Raw genomic sequence first — 23,575 nt, forward strand, 5'->3', positions numbered from 1 at the left:
AAAAGGTTTTTCCCCAGAGGGTGTTGGGGCACTGGAAGAGCTCCCCAGGGAATGGTGACATTCCCAAAGCTGCCAGAGCTCCAGGAATGTTTGGACAGGATGGGACTTTTGGGGTGTCTGTACAGGGCCAGGGCTTGGATCAATGATCCCTGTGGATCTCTCCACCTCAGGAAATTCCACAATTCCCTGGGATTGCTGACAGCAGTGAAAAAGCCCCATTTCCCTATGGATAAAGCTGCAAGGAATTTGTAAAACCTCTCAAACCATGGAGGTGCACTTGCAATGCAGCTGATTTGTTCCATTGCAAAACTTGAAAGTAGAGAATAAATCTAACATTTCATTACATTACACAGACCCACTGGTCATGGAAACCCTGAGCTGCTCTCCAGTGCAAGCACTGAAGCACCACCCACTCCTCTTATTTTTTAAAAATAACAAAGCATTAATAGCATTTTCCCTCCTATTAAAAATTGCTGAGATCATGACCTGGTTGACTTTCCATAGTAATCCATAACATAAACTAAAATCTCATTAAAGAGATGTCTCTGTAGTTTAAAACTTGATTTCAAGACAAATCATCCAGGACTGATCTTGAACAGGAAAGGAGTGGGAACAGGTGGTTAGACTAGAGGCAGGAAATTAGGCCTCGTTTCTCCTCTCAGCTCTCACTGATTCACTGAGGATTCAAGAAGGTGTGAAAGGCTCTCACTGCAATTGTAAGAGCACCTATTTGCATCTTTCCATACCCAAATACCTTTAAAGAAAGTCACCACCTTCATTTTAATTCTCTACAGTTCATAGATGAGGGAGTTTGTACAATTCCAGCCTCAGCACCAAGTAAAAAGTGAGATTAAAATGTAAAATGAATCCCCAATCAAGCTAAGAATATTTTAAAACTGCCTTGTTCTTATTTGTGCTACATGTGCCAGAAATTTCTTTTAAAAATATTTAAGTGTTAGTAGATTTATTTTTGCTCTATCTATTTAATATTTTACAGTATTTCTATTATGCCAAAACAACTTCCTGGGATGTTCTTGTAACAGCAGGTTTAGTTGTAGCAAACAAAATATCTGGATTCATCCACAAAAAAAAAAGAGTTGTTCAGGGATTTTAGGGTTTGTTTGGAGGAAGATATTCTTTAAAATGTTTGCCTGCATGGCAAGAGGTGAAGAAAAGTCTGAGTTAGTAAGTGATGAGCTTCCAGAACTCCAGGCAGAGAAGAGGGTGAGAGCAGAGCCAGAATGGAATCCCAAAACCTTTCCCACCAGATCTGGCTCCAGATTCATCTTCAAAACAGTTTGTTAAACCTTCAACATTTACTCTAGAGGGAAATATTCCTTTATAAATAAATATTCCTCATAAATAAAGGAGATTACATGATTTAGAATGGGATTCTCTATTTCATCTGGTGTTTTTTTAAAAGACAGAAGTGTTTTTCCAGTCAGCTTGACTGTGCATCAACCTCTGCTCAGAGCACAGGAGCCACATCTGGAGCAGGTGGGAGCTCTGCAGCACAACATCCAAAAGGAAAAAAAGGCAATCAAATGCTTCCCTGACATGTGGAAGAGATAAGAATGAACAAAACAACTGCCCCAAGTACACAGGGAAAGATGGTAAAAGGTGAACACAAGCTGGGATGAGGGGTGGGGATTTGAAATAAGGAATTAAAAATAGAATTACATTTTCCTCCTGGCAATACACAAACAACAAGTGCCCTTCATAAATTTTACCATTGTTGCTGTGAGTGGGAGGCCCATAAATCACCCTGGGAGTGGAGCTGGCACCTGGAAAAAGCCAAGTGGGCTGAGTGTGTGTCAGTAAGTTCCAGCAGCTCCACTAACCCTGGACAGGATGGAGGGGAAATGGATCAAAAGCTTGGTTTGCTCTGCACCAACTTTTCTAAAACATCTCTCTGCCAGCAAGCCCAGCAGCACTCACTCACCAATATTGGATTTTGTGGGTGATTTGATGCCTTACCTGCTGTGCAAGGGGAGAGCTCTGCCTGCCCTTCTTCTCATCTCTAACAGGGAACAGGGACTTCAGCAGCTTTGGCATCTGAGGCACCAAGGACTTGACAGGATTCAGGTAGGAAGCAGCCAGGCTACCAATACCTGTTGGAAAAACAAAATATTCAAACATGAAAAGAATTATTCTTTGGAGAAAGGGGAAAAAACAAAACCTCCAAAGCTGACCCAAAACCTTCTATAAAAATTTTTTTTAAAAACTTCTTTTTAAAGGAAGCTTTAACTTTTAAAACTTCTTTTCTAAGATGACTTCTGTAGTCAAAGAATTAGCCAAGGGAAAGCACTCTCTGACTTTTAGTGACACTCAGGAGCTGTGACTTTATTGAGCAGTGACTTTAGCCCACATTTAGGAAGTTCCCTGAGCTGTACCTGGATCAGGGGAGTTTTGTGAGTTAAAGAAGAGCCTTACCTGGTTCAGGGGAGTTTTGTGAGCTGGAGAAGAGCCTTACCTGGATCAGGAGAGTTTGTGAGCTGAATAGGAGCCCTTACTTGGATCAGGGGAGTTTTGTGAGTTAAAGAAGAGCCCTACCTGGATCAGGGGAGTTTTGTCAGTTAAAGAAGAGCCCTACCTGGATCAGGGGAGTTTTGTGAGTTAAAGAAGAGCCTTACCTGGATCAGGGGAGTGGTTCTGCTGCCCAGAGCCTGGCAGGGAGGTACGAGATGGACTAATGCCTCTACTGGAGTTTGTGGCACCTTGGGACACATCTTGCTGACTCTCCCATCGACCCTAGAGGGGAAAAAACAAAAGTTTTTTTTTCCAAGTTAGTACAACAGCAGGAGCACAGCAATCCTGACACACCCTGCAGAGCCCCTCTGCCAAGCCCAGAGTGCCAGAGCTGAGGAAAGACCCTTCCCCAGAGCTGTTTTAGTTGGCAGACCCAGCCCTGCAAAGATGAGCACCCTCAGCATAAAGACACAGAGAAAGTTTATTTCTAGACCTCACAGCTGTAATATTTCACTCACTTGTGCTGCTGTGTTGTGGAAGCTGAGTATGTTACAACCAGGTGAAAATAATATGGTGCTGTCTGCCCAAAATTCCTGAATATTTTGTGTAACTACTCAGGAGAAGTGGAAGCAGTGCCAGGAAAAAGGGTGAGGACAGAGCTTTAAACAAGACAAGAAATACAAGACCTAAAGGCTGGATATTTGTGCCTGGAGTCAGAGAAAGGAGGAATTAAACACATCAACAGGAAGCAACTGTGGCACTGCAAAGTTTTCTGGCAAAGAGAAAGCTGGAATACCCCAGCTGTGGATAGCAGGACAAAAAAGATGAGGACAGGTTAGGGTTAAGACATGGGTTTTGAAGATTATTTTCAGCCCTACAAGAGCCTGATGCAGATGAGGAAGAAACAGTGACAGAGAAAAGAGCAGCTCCTTTGCCTTCCCAAGATCCCAGGGCTCTCTGGTTGGGTTTTCCCCTGGGTCCCACACACCAGGGGTGATTTCTCTTGCTTTTACAAAGGTCCACTGTGGTTTTGGAACTTTCCTCTCAAACTCACAGCCAGAAACTGGCTCAGTGACAAAGCCTTGGCTAACAGAGAGAAACTCCAGGCCACTGTTTCACAGCAGCATGTGAGTGTGGAGAATCTGTGTGTCCAAATCCATTTTTTATTAATTCTTCTATCTTGCTAGGCAAAATAATTTATAAATTTAATGTCTGCAATGATTACTCCAAGTGACTGTCCAGGGTGTGTCTCTGCTGGAAGGGAAATCAGAATTCCACAGGGTTGTCCTGAAAACACCTGAGGGAGGCACACATGCAAAATCAAACTGCCAAAGCAGCGCCTTCTCCTTCACCTAATTTAGAGGAGAGGAAGGCAACTCAATACCCATTTATGAGCCTATGGGTCAAAAAAGTCCAGGCTCAGACTCTTCAAGAAGTCTCAGGGTCTTGTGGGAAAGCGTTGTCCTGTTCAGGTGGCAAAATGTTCTCAGGATGAGCGTGCAAAGCTTCACCTTTCCACAATCAGGGGTTGCAAGGACAGGATGGTGCAGCCAAAAAAAAAACCCTGAAGTCTAATCCCTGATAAAAACTGAAGTCTAATCCCATTTAATTGTCTGGTGAAGAGTTGTGCTATGGTTGGTGCAAAATCTGGATTTTATTGTACACCTGAATTTTGCTTGTGTTTTGAAAGACGTAACAGGAAGAGAAATACTTTCACAGTAAAAAGGTGCAGGAGTTATAAGGGATGGAAGGACCTGCTGCATCCTAGACCATAAGTTTAATGTATTTTTTCCTGGAGGAAGAGGGGGAAAATGTGGTTTTTCAAGTAGCTCCCCACTGCTGGATGCAAGGAATTAATCTGACCTTGAACATAAAAATAATGACAGGCAGCCAAACTAATCTTAACTGGAACCTGAAGTCATGAATGTTTCACAAATAATAAATAAGCCAGGATAGGAGGAATAGATTTCTCCACTGGGTTGAAGGTCATGGTGAGCAGCCCAGGGCAAGAATCATTTCCATTTGGATCTATAAGTCAGTCCCAGGGAAGCTGCTCCTGCTTTGAATAGCCAAGTAACCTCACTTGGGCAGAGCAGGACCTGTCCTCAGCCCTCCTGCTCCAGCTACAGCCAGTGCTGCACCTGGGAAGACAAATTTGGGATAACTGATGGGTGTCTGAGGTCACTGAGGCATCCTAAAAGTGAAGCTGATGGAGGCCAGGCTGGGAGCAGCAGGGGTTTGTTAAGCTGCTGGATTTGAGGACTTTGGTGTTTAAACTCTTCTTGGAAGCTTCCTGCTCTGCCCCTGCCTTGAGCTTCCAATTCCAGCATCATCTTTGACCTGCAACTCATTTATTTCTCACACACAGCCAAGAGTCATGTCTGAGGCTGGAAAACTCCACAAAATGCTTCTTTCCTATTCCTCATCCCCAAACTCCTATTTTTTGGGGGCTTTCGTGTTTCTATCAGTGCAGATTTCTCTCAGGTTGCCTTATCATGTGCAGAGATTAATAAAAAAATGGAAGACTCAAACCAAATAGCACAAGAATCAAAATAATCTTGAAATATTGGTTTTGTTTCCTCCTGGCCTAGTCTGTCATCACCCTGGTTGATGTTGGCACTGGATTAGGAAAAAGAGCTATGGAAGAGTGAAAAGCATCTGAAAGCTTCAATTTTGGAGAATACAAAGCTTGATTAGTGATCCTTTTGGATCTTGGGATAGTGATCCACTTAAAAAGACAAATGGATCAAAATGCCACATCTTGAACCAAGCCCAAGTGCTTCTGGAGGCCACAGAAAAAGAAGAAACAGAAAGAATATTACAAATACTCAAGAGTATTGTAGCTTACTAGAACAGGGACTCAGTGCAGGTAAAGAGCAACTAAATAATTTTCTGAGTCATGACCTGTGTAGTCAGAAGTGCCCTTCACTGACTGCTCCAAGAGTAAAATGGTTTCAAGCAATATCTTGACTTTCTAGGCCTGTTTGGAGAATGCTGAAAAACAGAGTAGGTAAGAACCAGCAGAACCCTTTCAGAATATTCATCCTGCACAGAAAGAATGGCAGCATTTGGTGACTTCTTCTGTAGGAAAAGGCTTTTTTATGTAGGATCTTCCAGAAATTTTGCTTCAGCCTTGATACTATAGATGACCACATTTTCTACGTCATTTTAAGTATTTTGCCAGGAGAAATAAAATTAAGGTCCTGAGAACAGGAATGAGAAAAGAAAAAAAAATAAATTGTGTGGTTGTTTACTTAAGGCATGTTGGGTTTTTGAACTACATTTGCTTTGGAGAGAGTGCAGAGATCAGTTTTAGCCTGAAGGTCAGATTTGGGACCCTCAACTCTGAGATGACAACAAACCATCAAAATTAGGTTAATCAGGGCAACAGGTGGAGAAACATTTGGAAAAGAAAATACTGGAGACAACTGAATGTCAACTACTCAGCAGAGGGAAAAGGTAATTTATGAATGATTTTACTATGCTGGATTGAACAATAGCCCATGTCAATCTCACTAAAATAAAAATAAAAATGATTATAAATTATATTAACTTGATGAAGCTTCCAGGTTTCCCATCTGGACGTCACCCAGCACTCTCCTGTGCTGCTTTGTGTATGCACCACCAAAGTTTTAACTCTATTCTTATTATTATTTTTTAAGTGCTGTGAATCTCTTCTCTCTCAACAAGGGTGGTGAGAGAAAGAGAGGAAGCTTATAAATCATTTGCCCAGAGGAGTCATCATTTCATGAATATATTTGCTCTCTGCCAAGGGACCAAAGAGAGGTCAAGTGATTTAATTTAACAAATCCAAGTAGCCACCAGAAGAATGCACGTCCCTTGACGTGTTTCAATGCTGTTTATAAAGTGGTTTATTTTTATAAAACCTTCTCCTTCTTCTCCTCTGCCTTCCCTTCTTCCACATATCCTCCATGAGAAACCCCAGGGGATTTATTTCATGCACAAAACCTTTAGGGCAGGTAGGGATGATCACTACCTAAGTCATCTGGAGGCTTTACCTGACAAATCTTTCCTTGAAGTTGACAGACCATTAAAATGCAGCCACTGGGTAAGAGAAATGAATAATTCTTGTGTTTTATTATTTCAGCAGTTCAGAAAAGGCTTAGGAAAAGGTGACCATGGAGCACTGGAACACAAGCAAACAGCTGGGACACACAGCTGGGACAAAAGGCACTTGTTCTCATGAACAGCAGGATTATTCAAGTTCAATTTACACAGTGTCAATTTGCTGAAAAGAAACCCTCTGGTTCCCAGAAAAACCTGAAGGTTTAATGGCACCATCTTGTCTTACTTGGAGTTTGAGGTACACATACTGGGCCTTTGGGAAAGAAGGACAAATGTCCAAGACAAAATGGTTCTTGTCAGAGGTGTTGTAAGAGCAACTTGTGATATTTTTCATCAATATGTGATTTGGTCTGATCTGTAAAACACCTCAGAGGTGCCTTCCATTCATTGTGCCTCTGATTCATCCAGTTTAGTCAACTCAGTTTTTAAATTCTGAATTAAATTAAATTAAATTTCCAACAAAAGCCCCCTTGAACATGAAAATTCACTCCGAGTATTTGATATAAAGACTAAGATACTCAATACCCCTGCATCACTTGATGTGCAAGGAGAAATCAAACTCATCTCACTCTCCCCACATCTGCAGTGATAACAGGAGTAAAAATTGCCTTTTTCTCATTTAAGCAAGCAGACAGAACCCAGAGGTTCAGGTCAGTCCTGCTGACAACATGAAAATCCATAAAACTCTTCTGAAGTAAATTCAGAAATTAAAAATTCCCAGGAATGCAGAGCTCAGTGTGAGTTGTCCTGCTCCCTGGAATCCCTCTGTGCTCTCAGCACACTGGGATACCCTTTAAGGTGGTTTTTTCCCAAAATGTGCCAATCCCACACCTCTGCTCCAGTCCTGGAGAAGGACTTTTCCAGCTCTTCAGGAGGATGTGACCACCCATCCATGTTTTTACTGCCAAAGTCTGCAAGATGAATCCAGGCCTCAATTCTTGAAATTCCTGAGCTGCCTGCTGTAGTTGCATTGACACCATCTTTAATTCTTATTTCAACTATATTCTTGTTTAATCCTTTTTTTTTTTTTTTTTTTTAACAGGGGAATGAGCCTTGGCTCTTCTGAGTGATGGAGAATGGAGCAAATCCCAAATTTTACCAGCATGGATGGTGCTTGACATAAGAGGAATGAGACTCAGGAGCCCTTTCCACAAAGCTAAAAATCCATGGTAAAGGCAGCAGGGATGCAAGGAACAACAATTAGAGAGAGAAATAAAGAAATGGAATAAAAGTTAAGGAAAGGAATATCCTGGAATGTGCAAAGGGCTTCCATCAATATTCTGCACCCAGTTCATGTGTACTGTCTTGTGACTGCTTTTTCCTGTGGTACATTAAATCACTTGTTTGGGATTGGCTTATTATAATAAACAACACCCAGTTCCTGGTAAAATGGCAATAAAATAACAATCCATGACTGCTGGAGAAGACTTCTTTGCCACCAAATTTCTCACCAAGGGGCAAGGACATCCAGCTTAACCAAAACTCTGCCTGTCAAGCTCTTCTCAGGTCCTTTATGCTAAACTGGCCAGGACTGATCTCACCAGCGAGCTCTGTGATGTCCAGGTGCTATAAGGACATTTAAGGATTTGTTAAATATTTCACTGGGATTACAAAAGCTTTTGCTCATCTTCTTATTGAAACTGGATCATGGCATGACAGAATAGTTTGGGTTAGGAGGGTTTAAAGATCACCAAATTTAAATTCCACTTTCTGCCATGGGCAGGGACACTTCCACTAAGCCAGGCTGTGCCAAGCCCTGTCCAACGTGGCCTGGAACCAGAGATCCCTTCCAAACCAGGAATTCCCAGCTGGGGAGGTCCCATCTCCACGTCCTGAGGAACAAGTGCCTTGGATTGAAGCTCACTGCAAGCAAGGGGAGCAGCTCCACCACCTCAGCTCCACATTCCTGCAGCACAGAGTCTCTGGCAGCAACTACAGCCATGGCCAAGAGCTGCAAAACCTCATGCAAACCACTGCCAAAAATTCCAGCTAACCAAAGCTTGGGTCATTCCTCTGAGAGCACTACCACAAAACTAAGAAAAAAGCACGTTTTCCATTGGCCCAGTGATTATTTTAAAGTCATTTGTTCACAGAAATCAAGAGCTGCTCACACTGAACTGTAAAAGCCATAAAGGCTGAGCAAGACTTGAGAGAAAGTGTCAATGTTTATCTCATCTCCAGGCTAATATTCACTGGCAGATATTTAGATATTTGCTTGCTTTCATGTCTGTTTTTTTCAGCTGAGAGGGAGTTATTTCTGAAATTACTTCACCCTGTCCAAAAATCTGTGAGAGATGGCACTGAACAGCTCCAGCTCTTTAAGAACCCATCAGATGCACCCAAGGAGAAAAGTTCTCTGCTTTGTACCAGTTCACACTGCATTAATGACAGCATTTCAATGGAAAAACTCGTTTGCTCTGTGCTATGCAAATGAGGCACCACCAGCAGCATCTTCAAAGCAGGAAATAAAAGCGTGTGAGTGAGCAAAATCAACTTTATAGTGAGATAAAATTATTATCCCACTCATTAGGTGGACCTAATGCATTACCTCTGCTGGGACCTTTGGACTCTGAAACATGCAATGAGAGAAATCATTGAGGGGAAGGGAGGAGAAAAACAGAAATCATTAAGAATCCTAATCTTTAATTTTTGCTTTAAAAGCCTTACAGTATTGAAACACCCCACAGTTCTCTCCAAATAGAAGTTGCTACAAACACTTTATCACCTGCACATATTTTAGCATTCTCTCCATGGATCAGATGTAGCAGATTTAGCAACCAATGCTGGAGCACTACATCAAAATTCTATTATTCTGTGCAACTGCATTATGCATTAAAATGCCTTGTCACCACCAGATTCTCCCCCTCAAAATGACTCCACACTTGCTGGGCAGAATATCTATCAGGAGGAGATCCTTCAGTTGATCTAGGATTTGGAAAATAAGCTTAAATTTAATTTTTCACCTTTTAAAGGAATGCTTTGGGTCTACAATGGTGTTTTTAAGGAGTGAAATGGGCTGGATTATCACCCACCACAAGATGAGGACCACTGGGAGGTCAGGGACTTTCTTCACAGCCTTTATTCTGTCTAGAGCTGGACTTGAACTGACATAGGGACCCAAACCTCTTCCTTTCTCCTGGAATTTTTTCCTCCACCCAGGTGAAAGCTCTGGAAGAGCTCTAAAGCTGGAAAATGCTCCTGAGCATCCCACAGGGGCTGGGACAAGAGCTGGGAACTTCCCCAGAGAGGCCCAGAGCAGCACATCCAAACCTATTTCTGTCCCAAGGATCCAGGAGCACATGGGGGTGGCCCATTTTTCACAGATATTTCCTTTTTATGCTCCTAATCACTGGTAGAGTAGAGAAATTTCCTTTTTTTCCCCATTTTTCCCAGGAGATCTGCAGATACTCACCCTGTTACTGCTCAGGTTATAAGGGGGGGCTAAATCCTGGCGGCTTGCAGAAAGCTGGAAGAGTTAAAAGAAGCAGAATTATTTCTTAACAAGAACTTCAAAAAATTCATAACTATGCCTCTTGACTAGTAAGGCTGAAAAGAAACAGTTCTGTGGTTAAAGCAGAAACAAAATCCAAGAAATTAAAGGTGAAAAATTAATTCTTGACCTGGGAGGAGCCAGAATTTGTCATTACTTTGATAATCAGTTCTATCAAATAATTTCTTTCCAAATTTTGGGTAGAAGAAGTCTCATTTTTATGCACAACACTGGTACAAAGCTTAAGTTCAGCTTATACTTGTAACTTGTTTTCACATCTTCTAAAGAAAAAGAGAAAAAAAACCCCTTCAACTTGGAAAGGAAATGAAAAATATCCATTGTTCAGGGGAAAAAAAACCTGAACAGCACAGAGGGGTCAAAAAGAAGGAAATTCATTGCTACATTCCATGACTCCAGGACCTGAGAATGAAGAGTGGAGCTGCTGGAGATGCCAGCAGGGAGAACTCACCCGGTTCACGTTGGGGGAGCTCAGGCTCCTGCGGTAGAGTTTTCCTTTTCCCATCAGCTGCTCCTTTACAGCAACTTCCTGGCAGTCACAGAGAGCAAAACGGAGAAAATAAATGTATTTGGCAAGAATTAAAGCTCTGATCATCCCAGGATAGCTTTGTCTACACAAGTAAAATGTTTCTGAGCTGCCTTGTGGCACAGGCTGCTGTCTGTAAAGTTTACACGGCTAAAATTATGAATGGATAAATTTTAACATCTGGTATTTTGCTGATTGGCACGTGTAGGATTTTGCAGTCTTGATTCTAGGAGATGACAGAGATGCAAAGACTGAGACTCTCTTTCCTAGCTGTGCTCCTATTTTAATCCTTTAAACTAATTATAAATGACAGGGAACTTGCTTTCAATATTTAAAGTGCATCACACTTCCCTGTGAATTTATAGTGGGCAGGCACAAGCTCCAGCTTGTTTTGCATAACTTTTCTCTTTGTGCTTGCATAATTTATATCCAGGAGAACAATTTTCAACAAATGTTTTTCTCTCCTGTATTTTTCCTGGTAAACAGATCAAGTTATAGTACTTAAAATTAACCCAATCAATGTCTTTTTTTTTATTGGCAGGATGGCTTTGGTGAATTCAAAGTAGAATGTGGGCAAAATGACAAAAATTCTACTGGCAACTGCAGAAACTATTGGTAGAGCTTCAGAAAGCAAAAGCTTGTCACAGACATGTTTTATGAAAAATCCTTTCCTTAGGATTTTTTCTTCTGAGAAGCTGAGAGGCCTCAGGACAGGAACAAAATGTACACAATGATTATCTGCTGCTGTGGAATGCAACAGGTGCATCTGGGATTGGTCTCATGTGGTTGTTTCTAATTAATGGCCAATCACAGCTGTCTGGACTGTCTGGGTCAGTCACAAGCCTTTGTTATCATTCTTTCTTTTTCTATTCTTAGTCAGCCTTCTGATGAAATCCTTTCTTCTATTCTTTTAGTATAGTTTTAATATAATATATATCATAAAATAATAAATCAGCCTTCTGAAACATGGAGTCAACATTCTCATCTCTTCCCTCATCCTGGGACCCCTGTGAACACCACCACAAAAGCTAAGGCTGCACAACTCCTTTTCCTGAACCAGAATTAGCAATGAACAACCTTAAAACCAAACCAAGCCCCCCAGAACTGAGCCCTGAGCAGGGAACTCCCAGCCCCATCCATGCTGGAGCTGCGTGAGGACATCTCTGCTCCCCTGCATCTTTGCCACAGGCCCACTTTGGGAGGCTGAGGTGTGCACTGGGGTATTTTTGGGGGTTGCTGGGTATTCTGTGTGTGCTCAGGAGGGTGTTTGGATGGCACACAGTGTTCTCAGCACTCCCTGCTGCAGCCAGACCTGGCGCAGCCGGTCCAGGGTGAGGATGTTCTCCACGGCCAGGACGCTCCGCAGGTATTTCTCAATGTAGGCTTCAGAGTCAGCTGAAGCTGCATCTTCCACGTTTGCTGCCATCCTGGCCAGTGCCTCCCTCTCCTCAGCCCCCTGAGCATCCTGGGGAGGCAAAAAGAGAGGGCAGAACTTGAAAATAAAACCAAAATCTCCCATGTCACTCCCAGAGAAAATGCATTTTTAAACCACGCGGCACCAGCTCAGCACTGTTTGTCCTTAAGCTCAGAGGCAAATGAGAATCATGAGAAACAAGACAATAGTTTAGGTTGGAAGAAACCTTAAAACTCATCTCATTCCACCTCCTGCCATGGGCAGGGACACTTTCCACCATCCCAGGTTGCTCCAAGCCCTGTCCAACCTGGCCTTGGACACTTCCATGGATGGGGAGTCCAGAACCTCTCTGGGCAATCACTGCCTCACCACCCTTGGAGAAAAGGATTTCTTCCTAAAATCTATTCTAAATTTCTTCCTAAATATCTATTCTAAATTTCTTCCTAATACCCAATTTAAGATTCTGATCCAAATAAACACCTTGTGCCATGCAACCTGCACAGGTGCTCCTGCCACTGTCACAGACATCTCAAGCTGTACGTGGTTATTGTTTTGAGGCTTTTTGGGCTCTTTCTGAGAGTCTCACAGCAAGACATTGCCATTAATTAGCAAAAGGGCTGCATTCAGATATTTCATAATTAAAAAGTGCTTGAGCACATTTGGGGCGTTATCTAACCTGAGAGGAAAACAAAATTTCAAGTGAGCTGCAAGAAGCAAAAAAAATAGAACATTGCTTGAGAAGCATTTCAACACAGAGTGCAAAATGCAGCAGAACATGAAAGAGCCAGGCAGCAATCAGAGTTTTGGCTCTTCATGTGTTAATGTTTTCACAAGTGCCCTGATAGAGCATCTCTTTGGAAAGAAAGGATTAGCATCTAACTGGGAATATGCTCAGGAATCAAGAGTTGCATAAAGACATTACTGAGAAAAAGCCACTTTGTTATTTTTTTCCATAGATTCTCGTGCTCCCCGCAGCAGGCACTTCACCTGCCCATTTTTCCTCCCTCTTTTTCTCCCCCCATCTCTCTTCAAACTGCCTCTTCAAGGACCTGAGCAAATAGATGCTCACTCAACAAAATACACAGTGACACTGATGAGACAGAGGCTGCTGCTAAGTCACAGCATGTAAAGGAACAGGCTCCATCTTTTACAAACCGCAGTTTATGCTGGCAGCAGCGAGAGCCAGGACGCTCAAAATGAGGGGGGAAAGCACAAAATTGGAGGCTCTTGGCCAATTTGAGACACTCTGGTTTCTTCCTCACCTCTGGAATGTTTGAGACTATCTCAAAAGTGACGCCACAGCCAGGGATGGAACTTCGGGGGGACATCCTCCGGAGGAAACTCTGTGCAAAACCCTGTGGGGAGGAAACACAAGGAAAACGTGGATTGACAGCTTCCAGCTGAAATAAACATGAGGAAAATGTGGATTAACAGATTCCAGCTGTGGATTAACAGATTCCAGCTGAAATAAATACAGTTCACAATGAAAGAAGCCCAAACTCCAAAGTCTAACCAATAAATATGTAAGAGCCAAAGATTTCAAACTGGAAAAAAATCATTTGCTTGCTTATTGTGGATACAGAGAAGGAGTCACTTCCTTCCTTGCAAGGTGACTGTTTCACCAAGCATCAGCTGCTTTTAGAGGTGCTTTTTTTTTTTCTTGACAGAGCCCTAGGTGACTTGTCTTGAATATTGACAAGTACAGACATTAAATTCTTGACCAAAGAGATCGTTATGAAGAATGATTTAAGGGGCATGGTCATTGTTTATGCTGACTTGGCGCCTTGCAGGGTTAAGAACTGGACTGTTGAATTAATGCAGAGATGAGTCATTCAAAGATGCTGCTGAGACAAACTCCCAGGAAAGGTTATTGACGGGGGTTTTCAGAAAAACAGGAAGAAAGCCAAAGATTCTGTGTCGGATGAAAGTAAAAAAACGGCACTGACTAAATCTGTAGAAAACAGAATTGATGAAGACTTCACCCGGTTGTGATTATTGGCACATTCAATTGATCTGTTCAATACAGTCTCCCATTCCATGTGACAAAAAATTCACTGCTCTTCCCTTGCTGAGGAAAAGCTTCTGCCTGATGGAAGCACCAAGAACTGGGGTTCTACTTCCAGCACTGGGAGTTGCCTTCAGGGTTTCTGGGTGTGACCACACCTATTCCCATTGCTCTTGCTTCAGATTTTAACTACAGATGTGCAACCAGAATAACAATCCAGGCTTTCTGCTTTGTCATTATCACTGCCAGGGGAGGCTGGATTCTCAGACAGTGCTGAACAAACTCCTTCCTCTCCCATCGTTCTCAGAATTTATATTATTTTCAGGGCATGATGCTGCAAATGGAATGACAACTTCACTGCCTGCCATTTATCAAACACCCTGCTCTCACCTACACATTATTATTGTAAGAGCATCAGCTGGAAAACATAAAGGACCAAGAGTGATTAACTCTGGTGAATTAACACAAGGGATCTCTCCTTCAACTATTCCTAGGTGATACCTGGAGGTGTAAATACAAATGGTTAGCAGCAATGTGTGGACTTAATACAGGGCTAGGGAAACACAGAAGTTCCTTTATGCAAAATACAAACTCTTGAGCTCACAAGAAATTAACTCTTCTTCTTTTTCCAGTGAGAAAGCCCTTAGTGGTTAATAGAAAAACTAATTCCTCATATTTAGATGCCTTAAAAAAACAAGCTGTGTCATCATCCACAACACAAGGGATAGCAGGAAAACAACTTGGCAGCTCAAAGCCTCACTGGACGCCGCTGATCCGGCGCTTCCACCCGGGCTGAGATGAGGGGAGAGAGGAGGGAATGTGAGTCCTGGGAAGTGGGAAGGGCTGCAGGAGCTGTTACCTGTCTGCCATAGACGTTGACACAGATGCGCTTGCGCAGCACCAGCTGCATCTCTGCAGGGTGGCTGAGCTGGACAGTGGCTCTGACAATCAGGTAAACCCTCTCCTCCGCCGCTGTCCCCTTGCTGAGCTGGATGCAGTCGTGGACCGTGGAGTCCCATGAGGCTTCTGCTTTCACCTGCAAAAGTGGGGGGGGGGGGGGGGAAGAAAATAAATGTATCCTCTAATAAGCATAATTAGGTGTATAATTAACTGTAATTAATTAAGCATAATTAGCAAAAATACATAATACATAAATTTTGAGAGTCGGCTTCTCCGTTTCTCTCCCTGTGAAGAAAAAAATCCCTGCACTTTAGAAGAGGCCATTTAAAAATCAAGATCAGTTTGCCAAATGAAGATGTTGGGATTAAAAATGCCAACTTGCTCAAACTCTGGAACATTTCCTCTTGAAAAAAGATCTTTGAATACCCAGGATCATTGCAAATAAATTATAAAATATGCAGAAGTGCAGGACCATTTGGCCTAATTTATTAAGATAAACCAGAGAGCAACAGAGATTGCAGTGGAAATCTTCCATCACACCACAAAAATTCTCCAGTCTGTATTTGAGAAATAACTTCGCTGAAGCCTTTCTAGCAATACAGCAAAAGCTGGATTTTTTTTTTCTTGCACGTTAAAATATAAGTATTAATGAAGATTTAAATGGTTTATCTTCAAGCCATAAGAAAAATGGCCTGGTAGCCAAATTTCCAGGCTCTAAACACAAATCAGGACAAAAAAAAAAATCCCTAACAGAACTACCAGGAATAAAGCTCCTCTAAAAAACAAAAAAATTCAGAGAAAGGAGCAAAACTGTAAGGAATAAGTCAGAGATTCTAAACCTAATAGTAGAAATTATAAACCAACAACTGTAAAGTTGTGAAACTATGAGTTATGTGGCAAAATGGAGGATAATGAGTGTAACAATGCAGAGGTTAAAATGTTAACAATTAAGATTGACTGTTTTTTCAGCTGGGGCTTTTGTACTCTAATTTGCTCAGGGGTTTTGCTTTGTTAAATACAAACTGAATCTCAGGCTTTTGGGATGAAGGAAGATCATTGAGTTTTACTATTTTCCAAATCATGGTTATACTTCCAGTGAATATTCCTTGAAAACACAGTTGCTCACAGGAGAAACAAGTGCTTTATCACTTTTATGACCTATTTGATGCATTATTTTCACAGGTGGACATATAAAAAGAACAATTAGAAGACTGAAATTCCCTGGTCTGCAGCTTCCCTTACCTCACTGTCGTGATGCTTCACAATCTGCAGCTCAAAGAATTCCTCCTCCTCCTCTGCCACCAGAGTAGCATCCCAGCCTCCTGCCTCTGGGTCATCCAGGTTATCCTGGGAGCTGAAGTCATCAGCTGCAAACAGGAGGGGATGTGGAAGGTGAGGAAACACAAAGCAATCATCCTTTTTAAAAAACATCAGCAAGCCATGAATTCGCATTTTCATCCCCAACTCCCCACCTTGGCTACTTAGACTTCACCAACAAAATTAAAGCTGAATTGTTCCACTTAAAAAAAAAAAAAATCCAATTTCTATACAGAAAGTGTGCACAAAGATTTGGGGACACAGACTCCAAGGTGCCTAATAAAGGGCAGGAATCTCTCCCCATGGCAAACACACCTTCCTTGCCCACAGGTGAATTTTCAGCTCATTTGGCATTAAATATGCGGTGCTGTTAAGATAAACTGCTGGTTGAACAGGAGAAAACACAGTACTTTTAGATCATGATTAAACAAACTCTTAATCTGGCTTCTGAGAAGCTCAGCCTGTCCTGCCTAGAGTCCCTGTCCATGAATTATTAACCAGCTCCTCTCTGAAGCCATTGGATCCATGGATGTGCTGTTCCAGGTGCACAAACCACCAGTGCCAGAGGCTTGCAGCCCAGGTCTCCTCCCAACACCTGAGTGTCACCTCCCCTTCTCACCTGACACCTCTCATCCAAATGTTAACTTTCTTTTAAACATCCTATCAAGGATTTGTTTAACTGATTACTTCCTGGATTTTCTTGGAGCTTCTTGGTTCCAACTCCCCATCTTTGGTAGGAGCATGTGACAAATACATTGTTCAAACTGGATCTTGCATTGGGATGCACTGAAATGGGATTATTAAAACCCTACAATTTCTTCCATACACAATATTGCTTATTTTAAAACATTAAGCAATATGTTTCAGGAAAAATGGACACTTCTCCAATACATCCATCTGCCATTCCAGGCTATGGTTAATTTTAAGAGCTTGCTTCAATTCTGAAACCTCAGTGGCTGGACAAAGTTTGTTTCCAAATTACTCTGCCATCTTAAGGACCACTTACCATTCAAGTCAAGGAATATAACAGGAATGTGGGTTTCCATACCAGCCACAGGAGTCCTAAAATACAACACAGGGACAATGGTGGCATTTAAAGTAAGAGAGATTTACCCAGCACACGTCCCTGGTGGTCCAAACCCCCAGGACACTGCATTCAGTCTGCAATTTTTAGCCAGACCATTGATAACCTTGGCAAACATCTTTTATTTTAATTTACTGCTGCAGATTCCAAGAGACTCAAATAAATTAGTATTTCTTTTATATCAGCTCTCTTAGAATTATTATCTTCTCTGACCTCTGCTTTCTGAAGTGTTTTCTCTCTCCTAAATGCTAATAGCAAAGTTAAATTTATTTAATCTGACACACACATTCATGAAACATAAACCCCTCTACTTTAGTGATAGCAGGGAAAATGGGGAATCAGAAAAGCCAGTCTCAAAGTTTTTAAACTAACACTGATGCTGCCACTCCACACAGTTATTACTCTTTCTTACAAAACACATCTTGACCCAAAACTGATGAATTTATAGTGAACAAGAGTCTTGTAATATATGAAGTGCTTGAATCATACTGAACATTCCCTCTGGTGCAAACCAGATTCTTCCTGCAGCAAGTTTCCTGCAGCTCCCCCCCATTTTCAAACCTAATGAAACACACTGATGTGAAAGTTATGTGTTTCCAACAAGAACTTGATATTTTTATTATGTTTTAGAAGCTCTGACAAACTTCAGCTTCAAACTCCATGACACTCAATTCCATCAATAAATACTGTTAGAGGCTCGCTCAGAAAAGATATTCAGGAAGTTTCAAGGAACTGAAGTTGAGTTGGAGGTGAAACAACCCCAAATCCTTATCTGCAGTTGTTGCTCACAGCTGATCCAGCACAGCAGTCTCAGTCTAGTGCTCTCTACTATTTTTAATGTTCAGAAAATTACATGGAACACTTGCTGACTAAACAGAGTTTGTTCTCAAACCAGGAGTGCAACAAAATGCTCCTGGAGATGCAGTTTTATGATGAGAGGGCAGCCTTTTAAGTGAATGAACTAGGTAGTTAACATATTAGCTAATTTTTTTAAATGGCAAGTGCAGTGGTAATAAATATTGATTCCTTTTTTTCAGAAGGTTATAATTACACCCTGATCAATAACAGCATCGTTTACCAAACAGCATTTCTGGATTTCAGAGACACAACCTGATAAAATAATTTAAGCAAGAGGCCTAATTTTAACAACTTTGCTCATGCAGGGTACAGAGGCCAGATTGAAGAGAGAAAAAAAAAATGGCCACAATCCAAAGGCAGGAATGGGCTGTGCATTATTTTTATATCCCTCCTCAGGGAATGGATGTTCCTACCACTCTGCTGGAGCTCCAGGGATCCCACTGCCAGCAGAAGGAACCATCACAGCATTCCTTTCCTCTGTGAGGGTCAGCCTCATCTCCAGGAGCTGAGCCTCCCGATCCGCGTCGTCCTCGGTTTTATCTGCAAGATGTCAGGAGGGCGGTCAGGACAGCAGAGCAGCTCTGAGTGCCTCTGGCACGTGGCAGGGACTTTCTACCCCCCATGACAGAATAAACCTGCTCTGCTCACAACCCAGCACACCCAAAGAAACACCTCAAACCAACAAACAATGTCAGAGAGGCTTCTCCAGCTTTAACTTCACCCCCCCAAAAAAGCAAATTACTGCTGAGTTCAGAGATCCAACTCTCCATGGACATCTTTTCTAAATTTGACAACATATTGAGATAAAAAGTGTGTGCCCATCTCTCAACCTTTTGCCTTTAACAGCATTTTCCTTACCAGGCTTCCCCACGAGTTTCTGCAGCTGCTGATCAAGGTACTCCTGGCGCTTTGTTAAGGCACAGAGCCACTTCCGACGGAGCCTCTCCAAATCCCTGTCCTAAAAAGGGGAAAAAAACCACATTAAATATTGCCCCAGGAAAGCCAAGGTTTCCTGATTGTGGTTTGCACATTTTCTACAAACTCTTCTGCTCATCCTACACCCAAGCAGAAGATGAAGACACATCCAAACCCTTCAACTTTCCAGATCTTATCTGAAATATTTTTGCTTGCCAACTCTTTTGCTTTTTTTCTGTACTACCCAGCTGAAATTTATACAATTTTATACAATCATTTTATACAATTCTTTGCCCTCAAACTACTCAAAAACTCACTAACCACTGGAGCTGGAAATCCCAGTCCTCACCACTCCCCTCAGTGTTTAGCAGCCTCATGTCAGGAATCCATCCCTACCCCACACCATCCCACTCTTATGGCAACTGCAAATGTGCCCTTAAAATGATTTTTTTCAAGTGCTCATGTCTTTTAAAAAAAAACCCCAAACACCTGAGTATCCCTAAGAACATTCAGTTCCACCTCTAATATGCTTTAATCTGAAAACTTTTGCATTTGTAGGAGAGAATTTCAAATTTTTACCTGATAACTGTCCATTTCATCCTCTTCTTCCTAGGCCAAAACACAAAAAAACCATGTAATTAATTTTTTTTTTTTTTTGATAGCAGGAAACATACTGAATGCAAAAGGTGTAAGTAACTATTTTAAACAATATTAACAGTCTTACATAAAAATAAAAGTCTGAGTTTAGCAATGGTCACAGAATTAAAACCCACTGACATCCCAAAGATTTGCTGATATCATCTCATCTAAACACCAAATAGAACAATCCAATAATTATAATGGAAAAATTGACAGTAATGTTAACTATCAGAAGTCTTAATAATTGAAATAAAGTGGAATACAAGAAAGAAACAGGAGAAACACCTTAAAACATGTTGATCCTGGACAGCAAAGAAAAATGCTGTTTTACCTCTCTAGGACTTAAGTGTTTCAGCAAGTGCTGAAAAATCAAAATCTGGTATAGAATCCCAGAACTGTTAAGGCTGAAAAATACTTTTAAGACCATTGAGTCCGACCACCAACCAACATCACCACCATGGTCAGCACTGAATGTCAAGTGCCAAATCCACAGGTTTTTTGAACACTTCAGGGATGGGGATTCTACAACTGCCTTGGGCAGCTGTGCCAGGGCTGAACAGCCCTTTCCATCAAGGAATTGTTCCAAATATCCAACCTGAACCTCCCCTGGCATAATTTGAGGCTGTACTCTCTCATCCTGTCTCTGTTCCCTGGGAGAAATCCCGATCCCACCTGGCTGCCCCTTCCTGTCAGGGAATTCCAGAGAGGAAAATTTCCTCTGGAGCCTCCTTTTCTGCAGGCTGAGCCTCTTTCCCAGCTCCCTCAGCCCTTCCTGGTGCTCCAGCCCCTTCCCCAGCTCTGTTCCTTTCCCTGGACATGCTCCAGCCCCTTGGTGTCTGTCCTGTCATGGGGGGCCCAGAACTGCCCCCAAAACTGAGATGTGTCCAAATCATTGGAGTTAACTTTGCTGCAAAGGAGAAGAACTGTAAAAATCTACTGCAATTATTAGGGAATTAGAACAGCAGCCACACCAGGAGTGACAATGCAGGCTTTAAACTTTTTATTCCCATTATTTTCCCAACTATAATTCTTGACCTTCATCCCAAGCAGAGCCACTTGCAATAAGCACAACTGCCCCTCCTCACAGGGAATGGAAAAGGAACGAGGGCTCCAATCCTCAAGGAGTTATTACTTAGCTAGTTAAGCAAAAATGAGCCACCAGAGCCTACTTTTCTACCTTTATCATGAAAGCAAAAACTTAGCTAAGCTATAATTAAAAAGCTACAGAGAAGAGGCATTTCCTTAGTTCAAGGTCTTTGGAAAATCTTTCATATTCCACAGATATCTCATTTAACTGAGATAAGAGAAATGATAATGAGGGGACTAAAAATCCAGGTGCTGATGTCTGAAGCCTATTGTAAGCAACAGGTCTCATAAAATCTGATTTTCAATGGCCCTTTCCCGTGGGGGTTATCAGTGTCAGGCATAACTCACTGGTTTCTCTCTCTCTCAAGTTGAGTTGAAGTCTTTCTCCTTGATAAAATGTACTATTTTGGGGACTGCCAGCTCTGTGGGATAAGTCTGGAACTGGTCAGTGGATCAGGAACTCACTGAGGAATAAATAAGGTGAGGCAGACAGGATGCTCCTCTGGGAACTCTCCCTACAAAACAGGCTGAAAATGGCACTTGTAGGTTGTGGGTCAAGGAAAAACTGCAAGAATCAATCATGCTGTCCTAGGAGAGAAACTTCCTCCATTCAGGAGTTTCCTGGCTTTATAGGAAGGAAATGTGGGTATCAGGGGCTGCTGTGATGGAAAAACTGCAGGGAGAGGCAGCAGGAGCATCATGGGGAATAACAGGAACAATCTGCCCAGGATGCTGCTGGAAAGGTGGAAAAATTCCCCTTTTTGTACCCCAGACAGACAGTGGGAACAGACAGTGCCTTGGCTAGGAGACAACAGAAACCCCAAGCACTTCAGAGCTCAAAGGAAAAGCCATCCTGATTAAGCAAAAAAAGGGGAGCAGACATGGATTGGATCATACATTGTCAATAGGGTAAATATTCTGGGACTTCTCCTACTATTCCACTTAGCTGGCCTTGTCTCAAATCAAACAAATTCAGAGACCTGTTCTGCTGCCCCAGATTTTGGCTTTGCCAGCTCCAGGGAGTCACTGAATTCTTATTTATCTGTTGGAGAGAAAAAGTCAAAGTGCACCAGAAACTCACAAGAGCACTGCAAGAAGACACTTGGAGTGTCTCCTAAAAAGAGAGGGATGCACATGGGGTGCAGTTTGTATGAGACTGTCCAAGAACTGCCCAACATCTGCTGTGGGCCATAAGTGCTTCCTGGAATTCTAACATTTGGAATTTGGCACTATTTAAATATACATTGCACTGGTTTAATTTGAATTTTTAATTTGAATACTTTAGATTAATTTTTGTTTTGAATACTTACTTAATATTGTTTTCCATGTCTAATATTTGAAGTAAAATCTACACAAAAAACTCCTAATGGATTTTAGTAATATTTGCATATTCTTTTCCTCTTTGAGTCTGTTAAGGCTGTGCTGCTTTCAAATAGGAAAAAAGTCCCAACCAAAACCAGAACCAGAAGAGACACAAAACATCTTAAAAGTGTTATTTTTGCCATGGGAAATGATTCCCTTGATGCTTTCCAGCTCTTGGAAATAGCTGACAATAAATATTCAGAGTTTTACCTGATAATTTTGTGACTTGACATGTTTTATTTGAACACAGCCAACACCAACAGATAATATGGATTCCTCCATCAGTGGCAAGGTCCCAGATTCCTGCACAGATTTCACTTCAACCTGGATTCGTCGAGATTGCCCCTGGCCAAAAAAGAACAATTTGAAATGCTTGTTTAAAAAAAAAAAAAAAAAAAAAGAATATAAAGTGCTGAAAGTTTAATTCCAGAGAGACCTCTACTGGCAGCCATTGGCAAGGAGAATTATATTTATCTTTTGGGAAGAACAAAGTGCTGCAATCCCAATGACCCAGTGTTTAAGAGATCCCCCTCCTGTTGCAAGGATTTATATTTACAGGATTTATGAATTTACAGAGAAAAATAAAAATTCAGCATTCAGCAGCTCCCCAGTTTATTTTTCTGGAGGGTTTTCAAACATACCCCTATAGGATTTTATTTTTAATACTTTTGAAGGTAGAAAATGGGATCTTCTTCCCACCTACAAAAGAGGAGAGCAAATAGTCTCACTGAGCTACTGGAATTTCAGTGAACTTTTTCTGGCTCTGCTCTCCTTGGCTGAAAATTCTGACTCACTGATGGTATCAGTGCAGCAAAGCAACTGCTCTTTAGTAAAATTGTAAGGGGGGGGGAAAAAGTAAATAAAAAGAAGAAAATTAAAATAAAAATCAAAGGAGTTGGTGAGGTCAGAGGAGCAGCCTGTATCTAACTTTTACTGATTCCTCGTGTTCTTTGGGCAACAGCTTATCAATAGCTCATCATTTTAAAAATGTGAGCTGCTCAGTTAAGCATTAACAATTTAAAGCAGGTAGAATTCAAAGAACAAAGGAGTGCTTGACTGGAAGGATCAAATAAAAGAGAACTCTTGGACCTCTTTAAAAATTAATGAAGTTCAGAGGAGACTGATGTCCCTTCTGCCAGGTGCTGGCACAGGACAGAGCAAAAAGGTTCCAGGGAAGGCTTTGACCACCTTTAAGGTGAGTTTTGCTCTGTCTTCCACTTTACATTTGTTTTCCACAACATCACATTTTGCACCTAAGCTTGACACTTCCTTGGCCACCCAAAGCAAAGCTCCCCAGGTGTTTTTGGCACAGCTGGAACCCTGCCTGTGCCACCTCACCTGTCTGAGCTTGAAGATGCCTCCCATGCTGACTCCTGAACTAGGAGTGCTTGGCTGGAAGGATCAAA

The 23,575-nt window shown here is 41.8% G+C and overlaps 1 protein-coding gene across 3 annotated transcripts in view; it reads right to left on the bottom strand.

Moving 5' to 3' along the window:
• Nucleotides 1-23,575, bottom strand: part of KIF13B (kinesin family member 13B) — a 124,510-nt gene that overhangs the window by 16,596 nt on the left and 84,339 nt on the right. For all 3 annotated transcript variants that reach the window (XM_077176486.1, XM_077176485.1, XM_077176487.1), the window contains 13 exons: nt 22,380-22,514; nt 19,662-19,691; nt 19,026-19,125; nt 18,581-18,707; nt 17,232-17,287; nt 16,151-16,275; nt 14,868-15,044; nt 13,266-13,358; nt 11,902-12,054; nt 10,515-10,592; nt 9,968-10,021; nt 2,634-2,751; nt 1,978-2,111 (listed from right to left, as the gene is read on the bottom strand). In XM_077176486.1, coding sequence (XP_077032601.1) covers nt 1,978-2,111; nt 2,634-2,751; nt 9,968-10,021; nt 10,515-10,592; nt 11,902-12,054; nt 13,266-13,358; nt 14,868-15,044; nt 16,151-16,275; nt 17,232-17,287; nt 18,581-18,707; nt 19,026-19,125; nt 19,662-19,691; nt 22,380-22,514 — 1,380 coding nt within the window. The remainder of the gene's footprint in view (nt 1-1,977; nt 2,112-2,633; nt 2,752-9,967; nt 10,022-10,514; nt 10,593-11,901; nt 12,055-13,265; nt 13,359-14,867; nt 15,045-16,150; nt 16,276-17,231; nt 17,288-18,580; nt 18,708-19,025; nt 19,126-19,661; nt 19,692-22,379; nt 22,515-23,575) is intronic.

Source organism: Agelaius phoeniceus, chromosome 3 (assembly GCF_051311805.1).
Source record: "Agelaius phoeniceus isolate bAgePho1 chromosome 3, bAgePho1.hap1, whole genome shotgun sequence".
NCBI lineage: Eukaryota > Metazoa > Chordata > Aves > Passeriformes > Icteridae > Agelaius > Agelaius phoeniceus.